The 19,782-nt window shown below is 38.3% G+C and overlaps 1 protein-coding gene across 5 annotated transcripts in view; it reads right to left on the reverse strand.

The window, feature by feature from the left end:
• Positions 1-3,737: 3,737 nt before the first annotated feature.
• The window catches only part of tln2a (talin 2a), a 130,664-nt gene continuing 114,619 nt past the window's right edge, over positions 3,738-19,782 (reverse strand). For 2 of the 5 annotated variants that reach the window (XM_028438597.1, XM_028438626.1), the window contains 10 exons: positions 19,280-19,396; positions 18,940-19,125; positions 16,665-16,772; positions 16,443-16,548; positions 14,375-14,380; positions 13,884-14,008; positions 9,287-9,475; positions 8,470-8,652; positions 7,678-7,803; positions 3,738-6,359 (listed from right to left, as the gene is read on the reverse strand). In XM_028438597.1, coding sequence (XP_028294398.1) covers positions 6,231-6,359; positions 7,678-7,803; positions 8,470-8,652; positions 9,287-9,475; positions 13,884-14,008; positions 14,375-14,380; positions 16,443-16,548; positions 16,665-16,772; positions 18,940-19,125; positions 19,280-19,396 — 1,275 coding nt within the window. In that variant the 3' untranslated portion in view covers positions 3,738-6,230. The remainder of the gene's footprint in view (positions 6,360-7,677; positions 7,804-8,469; positions 8,653-9,286; positions 9,476-13,883; positions 14,009-14,374; positions 14,381-16,442; positions 16,549-16,664; positions 16,773-18,939; positions 19,126-19,279; positions 19,397-19,782) is intronic. The other 3 variants (XM_028438606.1, XM_028438615.1, XM_028438619.1) reach the window with 2 other exon arrangements.

Consider the following 19,782-nt stretch of genomic DNA (forward strand, 5'->3'; position numbering starts at 1 on the left):
TGGGTTGAAACCTGGCAATTACAATAACATTTTGCTATTGGCTGAGAATGGTGGTTTCTGACATTTTGGTGGCTTCTTACATCATGAACATCACTGTTGGCCACGCCCCTTTTATGAAAGCTTGCACCTGTTGACTGCAATCTGTGTTGTGTAGGTTCCCGCCTTTGCCTTTAGAATCCTAACCGAAACGATTAGAACCAATCATGAGGCAGTATTGTGGTTTAGGGCGGGATATCCGGGCGTGAAGAAAGCAAAAACGCCAAAGCAAAATATGCGCATGCGCAGTTGCGGGGAGAAAACTAGCTGGGCTACCGCTATTAGCATAGCTACAAATCATAATAGAAATATGTCAACACAGAAGGATGGTTAACGTGTCCTTAACTCGCATACTCGTGCTGCAAAAACAGCAAAAGTCACTCAACGACATAATGACCGCAGCATTACTATCCAAAAAGAACGTTTTCACCAGCGGAACCTTGTTGTTGTTGTAGCAGCGTCGCTGCTGCGCATGCCGATGAAAACGTTATCATTTGTTACCGTGTGATTGGCTATAACAAATCATGGCGCTTCACCCAATCAGCTTCAAGCATTCTGTTCATGTCCCTCCCTGGTTCCGAAAGGATTCTCCATACACAGACCCAGATCGATGTGGAGAACTCAAGTTAGAGAGAGAGGGCTACACATCAATCTGGCTCTTGCCAGGATAGTGAGTAATGAATAGGTAGTTAGCATATCATAGACTGTTTTTTGGAGATGTTAAAAGTATAGACTGGGTGTGTCCCAACTGCTCTAGGAGCCCCACTCATAATCAAATACTTTTTTATTTTAAATTTCCAGCTTAGACGCATGTCAGGCTGGAAATTTTAGTTTCAGGGTTTCAGGGTTTCAGGGTTTAGTTATTCTTTAATGTCTGAACTGAAGATTTTCACCTTTACCAAGACGCAGAAGCATTTTGTATTCTTTAACGCCGCTCTGAATCAGACAGTCATATCTACTAATTCAGTACTTACAAAAGCTTCACGGTGGCGTTTGTGTGTGTAATGACTCCAGTATTTTAGAGCGGGTCACTTTCTGACAGCGGAAAATCACATAAGCTCAGAAATCTGAGGAAACCCAAACAAACAACAAATTGAAGCAATAGAAGTAAACTCATGGTGCCACAAAGTCTGAGAGAGAAACTTTAAATGTAATATACCCATCCTTGATGAAGTCTGTGGTCTGGCTATTTATCATCCAGCTGTCACCTGTAACTGTACCCAGTTTTGACATTATTATAATTAGGTTTAGCAGCGTATAAAAATAATGAGTTAGGAATCTTCTTTCAGTTGCTTTTTTCTAGTACTTGTAATCCCCTCGTCTTTTGAGGCAGCACTCATTTTCCTCGTTACCGAGAAAGTAAAAAATGATCTGGGAAAAAAAAAAAAAATCACCAATCCAGAGCAGCACATTTTAAATCAGTGACATGAATGTATTTTTAGTTGCATTAAAAGTTGACTTAATGGGGAAATGTCAGAAAAGGGATTCCAGGTTAAAAGCAGTGGCCAGAACAGCTGTTCCACTGTAATTGGCATTGCCTCCTTAAATTTTAGTGTCGGACAAATTTAGCAATGGTCTCGGTTCATAGCATGGACACAGTACAGCGTCAAGTTTATTGCTGACTCAGAAATACCATTTTGTCCTGACACCAAAATGACAGAGACCCTTAAGGAGACCTTGTATGCTCACCAGTTCTGCTGTTGTTCAGTGGGAGTGGAGACACTGTAACCAACACACTACTCTCACCTCACGTGTACATATCACATCAGTGTGATTACTGTTACTGTTATCACAAAAAACCCTCAGAAAAACATGTTAGAATTAGTGAAAATTTTATTTAAGGTGTCTTGTAGGAAATAATGAAGGGTTGTTGTAATGAGGTTTTGTAGAAAATACAATAATAACCAGTCCAGTTGAAGTGTTTATTGCAGATATAATATTAAACTGAAAATGATATATCTAATAATGAAAAATATCCACCTTCTTCGTGTTGGTAATAAACAAACATGGTGGGAAAATATCCATTAACTTACTTATCACCTTATGTTACATAATGAGCAATTTAAAGGGTTTATCTTTTCCTTTAAAACTATATCCATTCTTCTGCATCTCCTGCATCTTCCCACTCTCAGGTTCCCAGGGACCTACTGGTGCTTATCTCCAGCTCACGTTGGGTTTAAGGTGGGGTACACCCTATACAGGACGCTAGTCCGTCATCACATAACACAGACACAATGATCATTCCTAGACTCTCTCACTCCTACGGGCAATTTGAACAAATCCAAAGAATTTAACATACGTTTTTTTTATTACTGGTTGTAGCCTGTATTCCTGGACAGAACCCATGCAAATACAGAACATACAAACCCACACAGAAAGGTTCTAAGAAAGCTTTGCACCTGGAAATCTAATCCAGTCTTTCTTGTTGTGAGGCAGAGATGATACTTTATAAAAGGTCTAAATAATTAATAGAAACTTAAAAAAAAAAAAAAAACTTGACTTTTCTGCCTTATAAAAGTGTAGGCATTAGTAATTGCACTGCTTTTGTTTCAATTATTTACCTCATTATTTTGACTACATTTGAAAGCTTTTATTGTAGCACTTTGATAAAGACTAGTAATAACTCAGGATTTCTAAAATCCTAAATGAAAGTGCATTCACAGACAGAACAAATAGAAAAATATAGTGGCCATAAACTTTATACTGGATTGAACTCATTTTGAATTATTATTTATTACCAAAGTCTGACTTGTTCTAGTTGGGCTTCACATGATATTAGTAAAAACATTTATTTTGCATTAGCAGAAATTAAAAAAATGTTGAGTATTGATGGTGCTGGTGGGGGGGGGGGGGGGGGGGGGGGGGGGGTGGGGGGGGTTAGTGTGGTGGCTAGGAGTGTTGGGTCCTTGGCTCTGTAGGCTCACTCAGGTGTGATGGGCAGACCTGGGGTCTGTGGGCCGTTAGGGTTCATGGGGACAATGGTTTGGGCCCCTTCACTTCTCGTCGGGGGGCCGCCTACCTGGCTTTCCTTGTGGTTCTGGAGCAGTGCCATGGTTCACTATAGCTGCTTTTACACGCACAGCAGTTGTGGATGCACTGGGGTTTTGAGAAAGCTCTCACTGGGGCTTAACTTTAGATACGTTGGATCAAAAATAATAACTCTATATCGCGTGAAAGCACCCACCTACCTTCATTATTCCTAAGCAGTGTAACGTTTGACCCTCTTTCATCTCTCTTCATACAGTATGTCACTATACACTGGCACAGTAGATTACAACCCACTGCACAAAAGTAACATCACATTATACTTTCAGCACAACCATAATAAAGCTCTCACGTAATGTGCTCCCTAACTCCCTCTCCCTTGTTTTCCCCCCACGCTCACAGGGGTGTTTTTATATATTTCCCTTTAATAAAGTTTAGCTTACCTTTCCTCAGGGAGGATTGTCACAACCAAGCAATACAATAAATGTATTTCTTGATTTTTTTAAAGAATAAAACATCTTCATTTGACAACATATGGAGACAGAGGGAAAAATGTGTTGAGTGGGAGGACAAACACATTTGACCTGAAGCTGTAACAATTTCACAGTTATCTGACAGCTGTAGAGATTTGTCAAATATATGGCTGCTGTAAAATCTTTAACAAAAAAAACAAAAAAAAAAACAGCGCAAAACTTTGAAATAACCACTAGATCAAATGTCACTACAATGAAATGCTTTATTTCCAGTGAATACAAAAAATAGTTTTATCAAGGCCAGATAAATATCTTTTCATATGTTACGTCCTCACTTCTCTTAAATGTAGCGACTTTCAAATGTATTCATTTTTGAGGGGAACAGACAGGAACACTTCAATTACGCCACGTCAGTGAAATGCTTCACAACATCTTATTGGGCGACGGATATATCCAAATGTTCTTATCACATGTATGTATCATACTCTTAAAAGCACGAGAAAAAAAAAGAAAAGAAAAAAAGAAACCCATCGTAAAACTTCAGTGACTTTGCAACACACATTAGAACAGATCTTCAGTCTGTCGTAGTTATGAAGCACTGCGGTACAAGTCCGTGGAATGCAGTACAAAAACGTGTTCATATATGTAATGTAGAAGTACAGTATTGAGAATGATAGTAGGTTACAGCAACATGTTCTTTTGACAGGCAGACAGTTACTCTGTCATCTCCAGAAGGCCGTGCATGTGGCGGATAAAAGAGAAATAAAGGGTGTGCGCTTGGTTTCAGCACTTGGAGCAGTGTGGTCCAGACCTGGTTTTATAGTAATCTGTATTCATTTAGATGTTCTTCCTGCAGCAAACTGCCTGATCTCATGTAAGTGCTGCACAAAGCTCAACAGCAACCCTCTCACAATGAGGTGCTATAGGACCAAGTCTGGACAACACCTATTAGAGAACCATCGTTACTAACGGACTAATGTCTACAAACCCACAGACTTGAACCTACATTTCCAAACAAACAGTAACTTCTAATGACCAATGAGGTGAGGCCGTCCCTCTATCAGACAGATCATTGTATGGGCTACAGACTAAGGCACTAATAATAATAATAACACTACAGACTTGACTGACAGGCAGACGACCTGTCCTCCTCCTTCTCTGTCATACACACACACACACACACACACAACACAATGCCAGTAAAATTGAAATCACACCCAACTCTCCAACACAAACCCGATGACGAACATCAGTCTTTAGTTATATGCTGTCTTATATATTGTCTTTATAGGGAGCTCTGAAGCACAAAGCCATGCATTTTCACAGCAGGACCTAACCTTACATTAAAGTGTAGTTAAATAGTAAAACACGCAGGCTGAGTAAGACAAGAGCCAAACACAGTGCAATCAAACTCCGTAAACATAAGGGTCTTCTAGTAAACTGCAGTGATTAGTCCTGCACGTAGATTCAATGACTATATATGATTACAATGCAAAGGGCATTCATTGACATTATTATTATTGCCATCATTTTTATCTGATCAATTTCTTTTCTGAATTTGAAGTTACAAACACTAATGGGAAACTCTCTACCACAATATGATTGAATATTGCTGGAAAAACAACACTGACGTAGATGCAGTAGATCCTCAACATGATGCACATGCAGGTGTGACACTGCGTAGACGGATTCACTACATCTAAAAGGATCTCTTACACTTATTCACCACCTGACGCTATACTGAGAATAAACTGGGTACTCAGATACTATTCCTTTTAAGTTCTGTCACTTGATGTTTAAATTGCACAAGAGAATGCATCCAACACTGCCCCCTAAAGCACCATCAAGGTTATTGCATGTTGAACAACAGCCTTTTTGAATATTGACCAACTTTTGTCGGCATGGGAAGATGCAGAGTGGACAAACATACGTGGAGGATAACACTAGGACGTCATTTAAATGTTTCTGCACCCGCAACCCCCCCACCTGCTAGAAAAATACTCAAGAAGAATAAATATTCCCTCTGTCCAGTATGAGCACACAGTCATGTGCAAACACAATGTAAAACATTCAGTGTGAGTTGATTCAAAGAGCGAGACACACGAGGTTGTTTTTGTTCTCGTTTCTTATGTGAAGCCCACAAAATCTGAATAAAACTAGAAGAAAAAGAATAAGAAAACCAAAATGTCAAACCAACCCTCCTTCATATTCAGGGGCTCGTCTCTACTGAATGTCAAAACAAGCGATAAGAGATTTGCATGAATGAGACGAGCATTAAGGTGCCAAAATGGATCATAAAGGCCAACATTCGTACCAAACTTAGAGGTTGTTGTGTTTTGCAGTCCGAGTGATGCTGCAGGTAAACGACTATGACAGCGATACAATCAAATCTTCATTTCTAGCTGCAAATTGCCAAAGAAGAAAAAAAAATGCTGCTTGTGGTCAAAGGGGAGAGCATTGTAAGAGCTTCCCTGGTTGTCCTCAGCATGTCACATTCTGGTGTGAAGGAGTAGAAATTGTGACGCGAGGACATGAAAGTGTCCCCTCAGCGCGTTCTTCATGTTGCTTTCAGGAATTTGTTCCACGCAGTAGCTTCAAAAAGTTCATCTTCTGGGTCCACAGTGTTCACTGCAGACCTGTGCTGTAAATAATCACTGGAGGCCTCGCACTTGTCCCAGTTTGATCTTATTGTACGTGTCAGAGGCAGCAGCAGTGAATGATGCTGAGCTTTGACAATCAATTGTCGTCCTCTCGGAGTTCGCTGGGCAGGAACTTGTACTGCTGCTGTCTGATCTGGGCCAGCTTCTTCCTGGCTTCTTCCAACTCCCTTTCTTTCCTCAGCATCTCCTCCTGCGCCGCAATGATCTGGATAAAACAAGGGCACAGGTGTTACTTCACAACTTTTAAAACAATCAGATTATAAAGAAAAATTATATTCAAACCTAGGACAGAATAAAAGTCAAAAGTAAATGGTTAATTGTTCCTCAAAAAAGTTAAGTATTCAGGAAACACTTTATTTGAAGTGTTATAAATAAGGCTGACATTTCGCTGTCAATATTATTATAACATTATGTCATTGGTATTAATAAGGTGTCATGAAGGCTGCCATCAAGTCTCGTTTGTTACCCTAATCCTTTGTTACCCTAACCTTAACCGTACCTAACCACACTAGATCCCTCCACCTAACCCAAAAAAATGCCAACATAGCTCCAACAGTGTCAGAATTTATCAAAAGTGTCATAATTTAGCGAAAGGACACTTAACCCTTTAACACCTACCGCATCGCCGGCGACACGTCCTGGTATGCGCACCCTAAAATGGCCATAATTCTGTTAATACTCGCTCTATTGGGAAAAAATCCAACTGTTTCTGAAAGCTAACATGTTGCGCTTTAATGACAATAATACTGTAATCATGTTACCTCCTTTGTAGAAAGCTCGCAAAGAAATCGCTTCGGCCTGCAAGTCTAATAGTTGCCTTAAAATAGCCTGTTTTTGCACATTTAGAATTTTTTTTAATTTTTATTGTAAATTGTTTTATACATTCTAAATTGTATATATTTGTTGAAAAAAATCTGTTATTCATGTGATCTTTCATTGTTTTCTTCCTACTAAATCTAAAAAAATCTATTTAATTTTTGTGTTTTTCTTCATTTTAAACTGATAATAGACTAATATTTTTTGGAAAAAAACGTAAACGTACTTCCTCATAGGACATTTACTGACCATTTAAAAGACAAAATGGGCAAAATAAAGAGATGTTAATATTACAGATGTAAAAGGGTTAATGACAACATAATGTCAGTCCTATGTATGAAACTTCAAGTAAAGTGTAATCATTATTAAATTCAGTTTTTTTATCTTTTTGTATTAGAAGTAAAGCGGAAAAATAAATCTGACCATTCAAACACAAAGATAAATATAAACATAGGCTTTTTAAAGGTTACTAAAATAGGATTTCTCAGGTTTTTCTCTCAGGTTTTGGTTTAGAACCTAAATAATCTCATAAGGAAGCATTTTTTTTTTTGACTAAATTGTGGACAAACAGTGAAAAGATTACTATATTCCTAAACATATTAAGAACCGTTTTAAAGCTAATGTACTAAATCAGAAAAAACTACTTTTTTTTTTTTTTTTTAAAGGAAGCAAATTATTTCTATATTAGGATTAATTAATGAAATTACCTGCGCTATTCCACCCACAAACTTAGTCTTGACCACCACATTGTCTTCATCCGTTTTGTCGAACGCTGCTTTCTGGGCGGCTCGCACCAAATTGTCTGAAGCCTTCTTCACTGCATTGCCAGCGATCTACAAAACAAAACAATATTATACTTACAGACCTATATCAGCAACATGCAAAAACATTACATCTTAATAATATATGACAGTTATCAATAAACAAGTACAGAAGTCAAACTGTGAAAAGAAGAAATAACTTTGTTTCGACCAGTGTTTTTCAACTTTTTTTTTTTAGAGCCAAAATATATCATTTCATTGAAGAAAAAAAACACCAGAGGCACACCACCAACCAAAAATGATAAAATAATTAAACTTTGTAGCCTATATTAACAATATGCAGTCTTTCTTATCAAAGCGTCTTGAATAGGAATTAAATAAACACAAAGAAATATGTTTTTATGATCTTTCATATTTCTTCTTTGTAATAAAAAAAGTACAATGAATTTTATCATCTTTCATATTTTGCATACTTGATACATGTTGTGAGAGGATTAAAAGTAAGTAAAAACATTATGTAATTTAATATTATTTTTATGTAATGTATAAAATGTAAATATATGATTTTTATTATGTCGCTTTGGGATAGGGAGGGGCTCACAGTAGCATAATGGCATATATAGCAGATATAATGTGTTTTCAAAAATGTTTTTTTTTTTTTTTTTTTTTTTAGAACAATTAGGTGCAATTGATTAATTTCCCATGGCACACCAGACGATCTCTCACGTGTCGTAATACCTGCAGCCTCCTCATGGCCTCAGAGTCCTGGTCAGCCTTCACCTTACAGGCCACCAGCAGCTGGGCGGTGGAGGCCGCCACCTGCTTGGCTGATGAGATCAGCTTCTCCTCACTGGCTTGGCCTTGCACAGAGGCGTTGGCTGCCTCACACAGGTTGCTGGTTGCTGCTGCCACCATGCGTGCCTGTGACACAATGACAAATAATAAATAAAAACACAGTTTTAGATGTATTAATGCAGGGATGGGCAACTCTATCACAGCAGGGGCCACAAAATGTGATTGCATCTGATCCGAGGGCCACATTATCAACATTTAAATCAGCATTTAAAATAATGACCAATGTGAGCATTAATACAGGTGTGGGTGGGGTCTTGTCTTTTTTTGGTTGTTTGTCATTATGTGTGTTTTTGTTATTTTTTGTAATTCTGTGTATTTTTCTGTTATTTTCTGCATTTTAGCTGTTGATTTGTGCATCTTTGGTGTCGCTTTCTGTATTTTTGTTGTCGTTTTCTGTATTTTCCTGTCATTTTGTGTAATCTTGTTTGTTTGTGAGTTTTTGGAGCTTTTCTGTAATTTGTTGATGTTGTTGTGGTCATTTTGTTTGTTTAAGTGGTTGATGTCTATCTTTTGTGTGTTTTCGTGTACTTTGTGTATTTTGCTTTCAATTTGTGTGTTTTGGGAGTTATTTGGTGTATTTTGTTGGACTTTATATTACTTCCAACTTGTTGAATTACAATTGTTTGCAGATTTGCTTTGGGGGCCGCAAATCCCCACGCACGTGTCTGTATTAGTGGAACCGTGCTTGTCCGTCACTTACAGCAGAGATGAGCCCCTGAGACCACTGTCCGTCGTCCACTGCATTGGCTGGGATTAAACCCACTTTCCCCTGAGCCACCAGTTCTCTCTGGGCAGCTGAGGCTGATTTGACTAAAGCGCTTGTAGCTGCGGCGATGGATTTAGCTGCTTCCAGGATCTGCTCCTCAAAGTTCAGCGTCTCGTCTGCTTGCTGATCAGAATGGAAGAAAGAAGAAAAAAAAAAAAATCAGTCTATTATCAATAATTTTTTTCCCCCACAATTCCAGAGGTTTAGAGCACTGAAAAGAATAGAATCATTTTATTATCATTGCACAAAATACAATAAAATTACACATGCCTTTCCCAACAACATTCAAGTACATTTGAAAGATTACAGCCAGACACAGTCATCATAAAAACAATATAAAGTAGGGTAAAAGTCTGTCAGAAAATAAAAGTTCACCAGTATAAAACTTAATCAGTATAAAAGTGCATGGGTATGAAATATACAAATTAAAAAAGAGACAGTATTTCATTTTCCATTATATTAGTAGTGACACTGGTGTCTATGGTGTGTGTATATTGTTTAGAGAGTGGATGGCTACTGTTACTGTATGTCCTATTCAAGTAGAAGTACTGTTAGTGTTACTTGATTGAAATTGTACTCAAGTACAAGTAAGTCATACATAAAAAAATCAAGTACAAGTAAAGAGTAGCTCAATGAAATAGTACTCAAAGTAAAAGTTACTAGTCATGTTTATTTTTAATAATAAATCTAGCCACGGTTCCCACGCATACAGTAAACATGTCTTGTATAAACTTAAAAGGGAAAAAAAACAAATCTACCACAATTAGAACCTAAATTATTTTCCACAAAGGCATCTGTATAAAATACAAGGTGTGTCAAAATGTAAAATGATTTTTTTAAACTAAAAAACACCAATAAATTCTGTAAAACTGAAAAAAATAACCTCCATTCAATGCTGTTTTGGTGCCATGCATTACATTAAATCTGATTGGTTGGCTATGATGGGATGCATTTAATTGTTGTCTGGTCATTTCATTTTTTGTAGTTTCACAATGTCCGTTGATCATTTTAAGAATAATAATTTACTCAGTAATGGTTGGGTGTAGAAATATAACAAATGGCTTTACTTCTTTTAAAATGTACTTAAGTACAAGTAAAATGACAGATTTAGAAATATTAACAAAAAAGAACAAGTACCCATATTAACAACACAATTACAGTAACATGAGTAATCAATTACTTTCACCTCTGCACAATCCTGTGATGAAACTCCAATCCGATATATGACTACACTATCTTTAACCCAACATGTTGAGGTTGGATTTTATAAAAAATACTGCTTCATGATGCAAAAGACGTGATTTATTTACTTGCCCCCTCTCACAATGACACTTTGTGACAACAAGAAACAAGGACTCCTACAGGTTACACACAGTTAGAAACAACACACACAACACAAGTCTGTAGACAGAGCAGGACACTGTAGGAATATGTTTGATATATAGTTGGAGCTGAATAACAACCTAATATATCAAACATATCAGACAGAGCCCTGCAGAGAAGGCCTCCGGTGGGGTGGGGGTGGGGGCAGGGCGGAAGGAAGGAGGGAGGGCGAGGGTTAAGTTGCTGGAGGACACAGACTTGGACAGACATAAGTTACAACTGACTCAGACTGGGTGAGGGGTGGGTACAGAGGAGGAGGTTCGGGAATGTTAAAGGGCTGGAGTCACACTGAGTTTTTCATGGTAGTGATGGAGAGGGATCAGCTACAAAGACCAAACTCAAAGGGTAGGACACGCTATTAAAACCTCCTGTCACACGTTAATAAATACTCAAAGTTAGGTTGCAGATGTAAGGAGACACACGAAAACATATAGAACATTTAAATCCCGCACACCAAGAAAGTCCTTTTTTGATACTAAATGTCCATTTTTTTTAGAGCTTATAATAGAAAACACACAGGAAAAGATGTCACTGACTAAACATGAAAGGTGTTTGATTATTTTGGTTTTTGGATCAAAAGTGTGGTTTAAGAAAAAGGAAAAAAGAGATCCACTTTATCACAACAAGCTAACCTCAAAATGCAACTGCATGGATCTTAAGCAAAGCAGACAATTATTGTGCTTATTATTTTTAAGAAAATTTGTCTTTACAAAGAACATATCTTTTGGAAAAAAAAACAAAAGGTAGTTAAAATACATTAATCGTTGAGAACCATTTCATTTCCGTTATATTTTCCCATCAATGTATTCAATTTTTGAAATCCAACTGAAACTAGAGCAGCGCGATAGATTCTTTTTTTCCGATTCACATGTAAAAACACTCAACCACCACGTTATTAGGTAAACCTTATTACCAGTATATTACTGCAAATAGCTAATATCAGTCAATTTAATGGTAGCAATTCACTGCATTTAATCACATGGTCAGAATGACCTGTTGAAGATCAAACTCAGCAAAGGAACAAGGAATAAAAGTAATAGGGTGTGTATTGCCTGGCATCTAGCGATACGATTTGTATCCCGATACATAGGTCACAATACGATATATCCCGATATTGAAGTATAAGGTGATTATTGGAATTTTTTTAATATATGACTTAAGAAACAACAAATGTGTAAATGTGTACAACTTCATGAGAACATTATGTATGAAATATATTTTATTAGCATATTTTACACTCAAAACATTGGCTTTAACATGCCATGTGCCAACAACTTCAAATAAATAAATAACATACAATCTGCCTGTGGCTTTTAAACCAACATGACTTTAGTGCAACTTAACTGAGGTAAAAGCCTAGAACAACAAATAAATGCATAAAGTTAGTACTTTCTTTTTAGATTTTATTGAAAAAACACAAGCTGGTCAACATGCCCATGTTTCAGGGCATTTATTTGTGCAGTTACAATGTCTCCTGCAGTGGAAAAGACTTACCTAGTTATATATATATTTTTTTTTTAATTTAGAAAAAAAAAATGATATGGATGCATTCTGAATCGATCCGAGAATTGCGCGACGCAACATCGAAATATATCGCTGAATTGATTTTTTTAACACCCCTAAAAAGTAATATAGAGAACATCATTGACCACTTGACATGACTAACTTTGAACGAGGTTTGTGATAGCAGCAGCAGCTGATGATGATTACACCTGGTTTCACTCCTTTAAACTAAAGAACAGGGCACTGCACAGGCTTTAGTCCCTTTGTAGTACCAGGGCATTGTTTAAATCCACAGAAATAACAGGCTCTCTGTATTATTACTGAGCAATGTCTATGGTCTGATGAATGCTTGCAGCTGGATAACCTGTCATAAATCTCAAATCTTTCAAAACTTTTTAGACCACCTTTGAGAACAAGACAGCAATACAAACTATATAAAGTTCTACAACTCTAGTGCTTTCAAATCATTGAGCACCAATATCCCTGAAGAAGCTTCCAAGCACCTTCCAATAAAGCGTAAAAACAATTTAGTCTAGAATGCTATGCCAAAGATTTAAATAAAAAGTAAAGAACTCTCTGCTCACCACTGTCTATTTATTTTAAGCTGCTTGACACAAATATTTATTGTCAGATAAATCCATATCAGAATCCTAATATCAATAAGTCGAAGATCATTTCCTAGAAAAAAAAAGAAGTAAAAGATTGAAATTAGTGCTTGAAAGTTTGAATTTATCTCTACCATAAACAGTTTTTTGACATTTGCACGCATTGCATTGTGGAATATGAAGTCCTGTCAACGTATGCATGGAAGTGTTTTTACTTCAGTTTTACTGTGATTTCTTGTGTTTCTTCACCAGACAAGGAGGGCGGTAATGCACTTGACACCATTTTTGTTCTAGTATGTTCCTGGTTTTCCCCAATGATATCAGAGTGAAGTAAAAACGTCTCCAATGCAAAGCTCAAAACTCTCCCTTCAATGTCATTAAACAATGGAGGTCAAAATAAACGTTCAAATGGCAATTTGAACCTTTTAATCTTTTTATTGATTTATTTAATAATCTATGAGGCATACACTATGGATTTAACATTTTTCGTAGATAGCAGCTTTAAGATACATTTCCTAAAATTGGTTTCAGTGGTTTCTATTGTTAAGATGTATCTAAAACATAAATGATAAATATGATGTCATATTTTTGAAGAAACCGGAAATCAATATGTGCTGCTTTGGATACGAGAGTAAGTTAAAAGCTGTTATTTTATCTATTTATTTTTAAAGGTTAATCTATATCAATATTTCATTTAACTATGTATTCATCAAACAATCAAACAATATGTTGATATATCTTAACTTAAACAAACAAAAAATAAAAGGAAAGAACGGCTTTTCGACTTACAAAATGCCTGAGGCCGTTGAGTCTGATGACTTTTATTTTGAAGTCTGAGGTCGTGCCATTTGACGGCGCTTGTTTTGATAAGTGGTGCCGTGTGATTTGACGGAGGTTTTGCCGAGTCATGAGTCCATTTGGTCTGACAAATGACAGAGGTTTTCCTGATACCCGATACCTCACTCTGAGACCTGGGGATGTCCTAAAATGCGCACCGCAGTGGTGTCATTATCTTCCCTCTACATCCCAATGTCACCCACCTTTGGTTTGGCTCTGGGTTTGAGCTGCTCCAGCTTCTTAGCTGCTGCTTCAATAGATGCGGCTGCACCAAGCAGCTCAGTCTCAGCGATCACTGTAGGATCCTCAGGGTCCACCCACTCAGAACCTACGTTTATACATGCACACAAACAAGGCCACGTTCCGTGTCAAAATGTGAACACTTCAGCAACACTCGACTCATGGGCGCAGACAGAAAAATAAAGGCATGCTTTCAAACTGTGATCGCAAAGAAAACCGTGAACACAAGAAGTGACATCCCATGCAGGTGATGACAGATACAAAACCGCCATTCACTGCAATTCTGTTGAAGCAGTTCACTACAAATGAAGAGTCATAAAACAGAGCGTGATGAATGAAGCGGTTGCAAGTGAGGCCTGAGAGCAGCTGGACACGATGAGGAAACTGATGTGTGGCGAAAACCTCAAATAAGTGAAATTATTAAACACCAGCAAATAAAACAGTGTTAACTTACCTCCATCTGTGGCAAAAAGAGGAGGACAGGGGTGTTACCAAAAGACTGTTAATGGGAAAGTATCTGTTTCTCTGTTGGATGGGACATTTTTGTTAAGTATTTTCCTAAAGTCGCCACTTGAAAAAGGAAACCACACATTTGTCTGGTTATCATGGCTCACTGCTGTGACTCTCCTACAATATAACATTATTGAAGACTCTAATGGTACGTTCACACCAAATGCGTTTCGGACGTCAAAATCGTGCCTCACGCTCGTAGTTGGACGCTTGTGCTCACTGAATACAGACGCTTGTCGAAGATGCTCTGAACGCGAGTTGAGGGGAGGGGCTTCTCTGTTGCCGGTGGTGTTCATACAATGGATGATACTGTGGCGATCAGTTACGTTCATAATTCACCCAGTGACTGTGAAGTGGTGGGGAACATTGTGTTGAGATGGCAGTGTTTCCTGTCGGATGTATTTTGGTGTGACTCAGTGTGTGCACTGTGATGTCAGAGAGCTATAGAGAAGTGTGGTTGAATGGAGAATAAAGTTTGGAGTTCCTTGCTGAACACGCCACCTCCAACCCCCGTTCATCGGCTCTACATTATCCAGAGAGTGGCTTGGCTTTACTTGCGCCTCGGCGCCGTTTCTGGATTCACCAGAGCTGCGCTCGGACGAGAGTCGCTTTCAGCGCTACTTCCATCCCTCCCGTGCCCAGTTTGACCTGCTGACCCGCATATCCTACCAGGACCCCAACTACAGGCGCTCTATTCCAGCAGAAGAGCCTGTCCATCTGCCTCCGCCTCCGGTTAGTGTTTTTTTTTTCTTTCTTCTCATTATTCTGATACGTCACGGTTGGGGAACGCTCCTGATTGGTCGACGCGCCGCGATATGCCCTAAAAGTTCAACAATCCCAACTCCAGCGTCGGCCACGTTGGAAGCACCGGACGCACGCCAAAAGCGTTCGCTGCACATAAAGCTTCAAAACGCCCCGCACTGGAGGCGCGGGACGCACAGCGGGACCTCCGACGCTCCCTAGAAGCGTGTCCACCATTCATTGTGAATGTAAACTTGCCGCTTAAATTTGACGCTTTCGATGCGTTTGGTGTGAACGCGCCATAATGAGGATGCTGTGTATGTATAGGTGAGAAGCAGGGTTGGGGTCAGTTACATTTCTCAATTACAATTATGTCATCAATTATTACAACTAAATTACAATTACGATGACCAGCATTTTTTTCCAATTACAATGACAATTCAAATTAAAATGATTATTTTTCCCTTTAAAGTCAATTCAAATTACGTTCTAAATTACAAAATTATCATAATTACTGAGCTTGAAATAAATAACCCCATAAAACATAACCTTCCTCTTGTGTTAGCTTTCTGTTAGCATCTCCTATGATAACGGGTCAGTTTCAATGTCTTAAATCAACTGTAAAATACACTAAAAAATATAATCTGATTTTTTTCTGATCTGTTTGTTACCTTGTTAGGCTTCCTTATAAATGAAAATATTAGTATTAACATTTTTGGTGTGGGCTTTTTTGTGTCAGTATACCCCGAGTTTAAGTTTAAATAATAAAAATAAAAAAAGTAACATATGGAAGCCCATTCCTGCAGTAGTTCTTCTCATATATTCTGTATTTAAATATTATTTCAATCCTGTTTGCTGCTTCTTTTTTTTCTGTAATGCTGCTGGGAATGTAATTTCCCTGACGGAGCCTTCCCAAGGGATTGATAAAGTCGATCTAATTTAATCTAATCTAAAAAAAATAGTTTTAAATTATTATTTTGCTTTTTCTCGTTTTTTGTTTTTTTTCTTCCTTTTTTTTTACTGGCAAGAATGGGCTTCCATAGTAAAATGGTCCTCAAGAGAACTGACAGGTAGAGGGAAAACTTAATATGAAACATGTTTCAATAATTCACTATATAATGTTAGCCATAGAACTGTAACGTGGTTCCCCAGGTTTTCGTTAATATTGTAAATAACAGTTATCAATTACGATTACAACAGCACCATGTAATGAATTATCTATTACAGGATCACAATTATAATTGACCCCAACACTGGGTGGGAGTTGTCACCTTTCATGGCCTCAGCGCTTTGAATGAGTTCTGTGACGGCTCCGGCCACACGCTTGGAGCAGGCTGCCAGCTGCTGCTTCTGCTCTGTAGTCGGCCTCTGCAACACCTACATACACACAAAACACACACAGATACACACAGGAAGAAATCATTGATATGACTGCATAATCTTAGAGGTAAAAGGGTTTAAACTGCCAAATAAAAACAAAAAATACAATTTACCATCAGGACTTGTTCCAGCAGATCAATATATCCACTTGTACACTCGGCTCCATACAGGAGTGCCCTGTTCTTCACTTCCTCACTGACCTCGGAGTGATGGGCCGCTTGCTGGAAAATAGTAACACATCCACACACTCAATCCACATCACAACAGCAATGAGATCTAAACCTTTTAAAACAGCTGCTCTCTGATGGTGTTACATGTTGATTTTATTATATCCACTTATATTATCCTTGAGGTCAATTTGACCCCATTTACAATTCCTAATTAAAAAAAATATATACTTTTTTTTGTTGCTTTTTTTATTTCAATACTTTTCCTAATTTGATGGGTACAATTGATTAAGCATCAAATTATCATGATGATATTTTCCAGCTTACAATTCATCCTCAATATCATTAGCAATACCCTCACCTGGTTACAGTCTTATTTCACTGACAGAAAACAATTTATCTTCACCAACACCTGCTGCTCCTCCACTGCGCCCCTGTCCCAAGGAGTCCCCCACGGCTCTGTGCTTGGTCTTCTCCTCTTAACCACCTACCTACTCCCCCCTGCCAAATCATTCATCATCACGGTCTCCGTTTTCACTGCTATGCCAATGACGTCCAATTATGCATCTCCACCAAGTCTATCACCCCCGAAACCCACTCCGCACTGTCAAACTGTCTCTCTGACATCAAAAGCATGGCTCCAAGAAAAATTCCTGATCCTGAGACAAATCCGACATACTCCTCATTGGTCCCAAACAGCCTCAGACTTTCACCTCACCAATAATAACTCCACCCTGTGTCCCACCTCTCACTGCCATAACCTTGGTATCATCTTTGATAATAACCTTTCCTTCAACCACTACATCAAACAAATCATGTAAACCACTTTTTTCCACCTCAAAAACATCGCTCGTCTCCGTCCTTCACTATCCTTCCCTGCCGTTGAAACTCTCATTCACGCCTTTATCACATCCGGCCTCGACGACTGCAATAGCATCCTCTTTGGTACAACCTCCTCACTTCTAAATAAACTCCAATACATCCAAAACGCAACCGCCCGCCTCATCACCCACACCCGTGACCATATCACCCCTGTCCTCCAAAACCTCCAATGGCTCCCCGTTCCTCAGTGCATTGAATTCAAACTCCTCCTTCTCACCCATAAAACCCTTCATAATCAGGCCCCCTCCTACTTCACAGACCTGCTCCACCCCTACACTCCCTCCTGCAGCCTCCGTTCCTCAGATGAAAATCTCCTCACTGTCCCCAGGACCAAGCACAAAACCTGGGGGGACAGAGTGAACTCCCTCCTTACTCACATCCGCAACTGCACCTACCTCCCATCTTTCAAATCACTTCTCAAAACTCACCTGTTTCACCCAGTTTTTAACTAGCCACTCACTCATTTCTTTTTTCTGATTCATATTTTCCTTAATCACTGTGCTTGTTGTTGTTTTTATGCTGTAAAGTGTTTCAAAAAGCACTTTTAAATACTATTATTATTATCATTATTATTATTATTATTGTTATTATATTTTTTCAATGTGATGAATGCATATTGCATGCATTGGAGTTCCTCTGGGGTCAATTTGAACCCAAGCTGTTTTAGTTTGACACTTCTGAGTTGATAAATAAAATTGGGTATTGCAAACTGCACGCTCTCGCTTTCTCTTGAAAATGTCCTCTAGGAAAAGGTTTACCGTCAATGAGGTTTTGGAACAGCTCTTTCACAGTGAAAGTGACGTAGAGGAGAATGAGTCTGAGACAGAGGACTTTATAGTGAATAACCCCAAATATGTTAGAAAAAAAAAAAAAAAAAACCCAACATCATTCTGTGAGAGTCATGAATGTGCACCCCAAGATTTTCAAGATACACTAACTCTACAACTGAAAGTTTGACCTGATGGTGGCGCTGCAGGAAAGGTCATATCATCACCATGGCCAATAGGGTTCATACTCATTAATGTCAGTAAATTTGAGAAGATTTGGATGAAAATGATTAAATAAATTCTAATTTAAAATTAGGCCTGATGATGGTGCTAGATAATAAAGTTTCATTATCGAGGAGTTATTTATGTATTCAACAAATAAAAAAAGTGCCTGACACAAAAACTTGGTCAACAATTTTCTGAAAATAATTTTCTGGAGGCAAATATCCTCAGATTGACCCCAAGGGTAAAATGTGTTATTAATATTTGAGGATAATAGGAGGATTAATAGAATAAAACTCAGACATCACAAATTCACGTGTTGTTTAACTAATGAGAACTAAAAAAATCACCTTGCAGGTGGTTAGCATGTCTGAAATAGCTTTGCGACTGATGTTAGCTGTATGAATGATGTCTTCTTGGCGAGCCGAGTTCCCCGCAGCTACTGCTTTGGCTGTTGCCATGGTGATGCCCTTAGTCATGCGAATGAACTCCTCAGGTGTGGTTGTCTTGTTTGGAGCGTCCTTGGACTGGAAGAGCTGGAGATGACACAGAGGCAGTAGAAAAGAGTCAGGAGGAAGTTTTACTAAGAAGACGTACTGTATGTGTAAGAGGTAAATAAATTCATTTGTTTATGGTACATTAAGGTTGTGTTAAAACATCTATTCTATTGATCTGTTCATCTGTCCTTACCGTCATCTCTTGCTTGATGCACTCGATGGTGGCCTCCAGTGCTCTGGTGCCCCGCGTAGCCTCGTCCTCCACAGCTTTGACCGTCTTCAGCAGGGACGTCACATTGGTCACCATCACCTGACAGGACATCATTTTTTTTTAAACACCAATGACAAGAGTGGATCACTCACATTGGTACTGTGAAAAGACCAGTAAACATAGTCTGATGGAGACATGACTGTGTTATTAGAACATTTCTTAATGTAGACATATACATGATAGCCAAATGTAGAGAAGCCATGTTTGGGGTCAATTACAATTGTGATCTAGTAATTGATAATTAATTACAATTATGGTGTAATTACTGATGCTGTCATAATCATAATGAAATTGTAATTGAGTGAAGATAAATGACTTTGTAAATTTAAATGGCCAAGAACATTTGATAAAAATTGTCAATTATAATTTAATGCAAAACCTGAGAAGCATGTTACAGTTCTATGTACAGTTCTACACATATGTAG

This window comes from Gouania willdenowi, chromosome 3 (assembly GCF_900634775.1).
Source record: "Gouania willdenowi chromosome 3, fGouWil2.1, whole genome shotgun sequence".
In the NCBI taxonomy this organism is placed as follows: Eukaryota; Metazoa; Chordata; class Actinopteri; order Blenniiformes; family Gobiesocidae; genus Gouania; species Gouania willdenowi.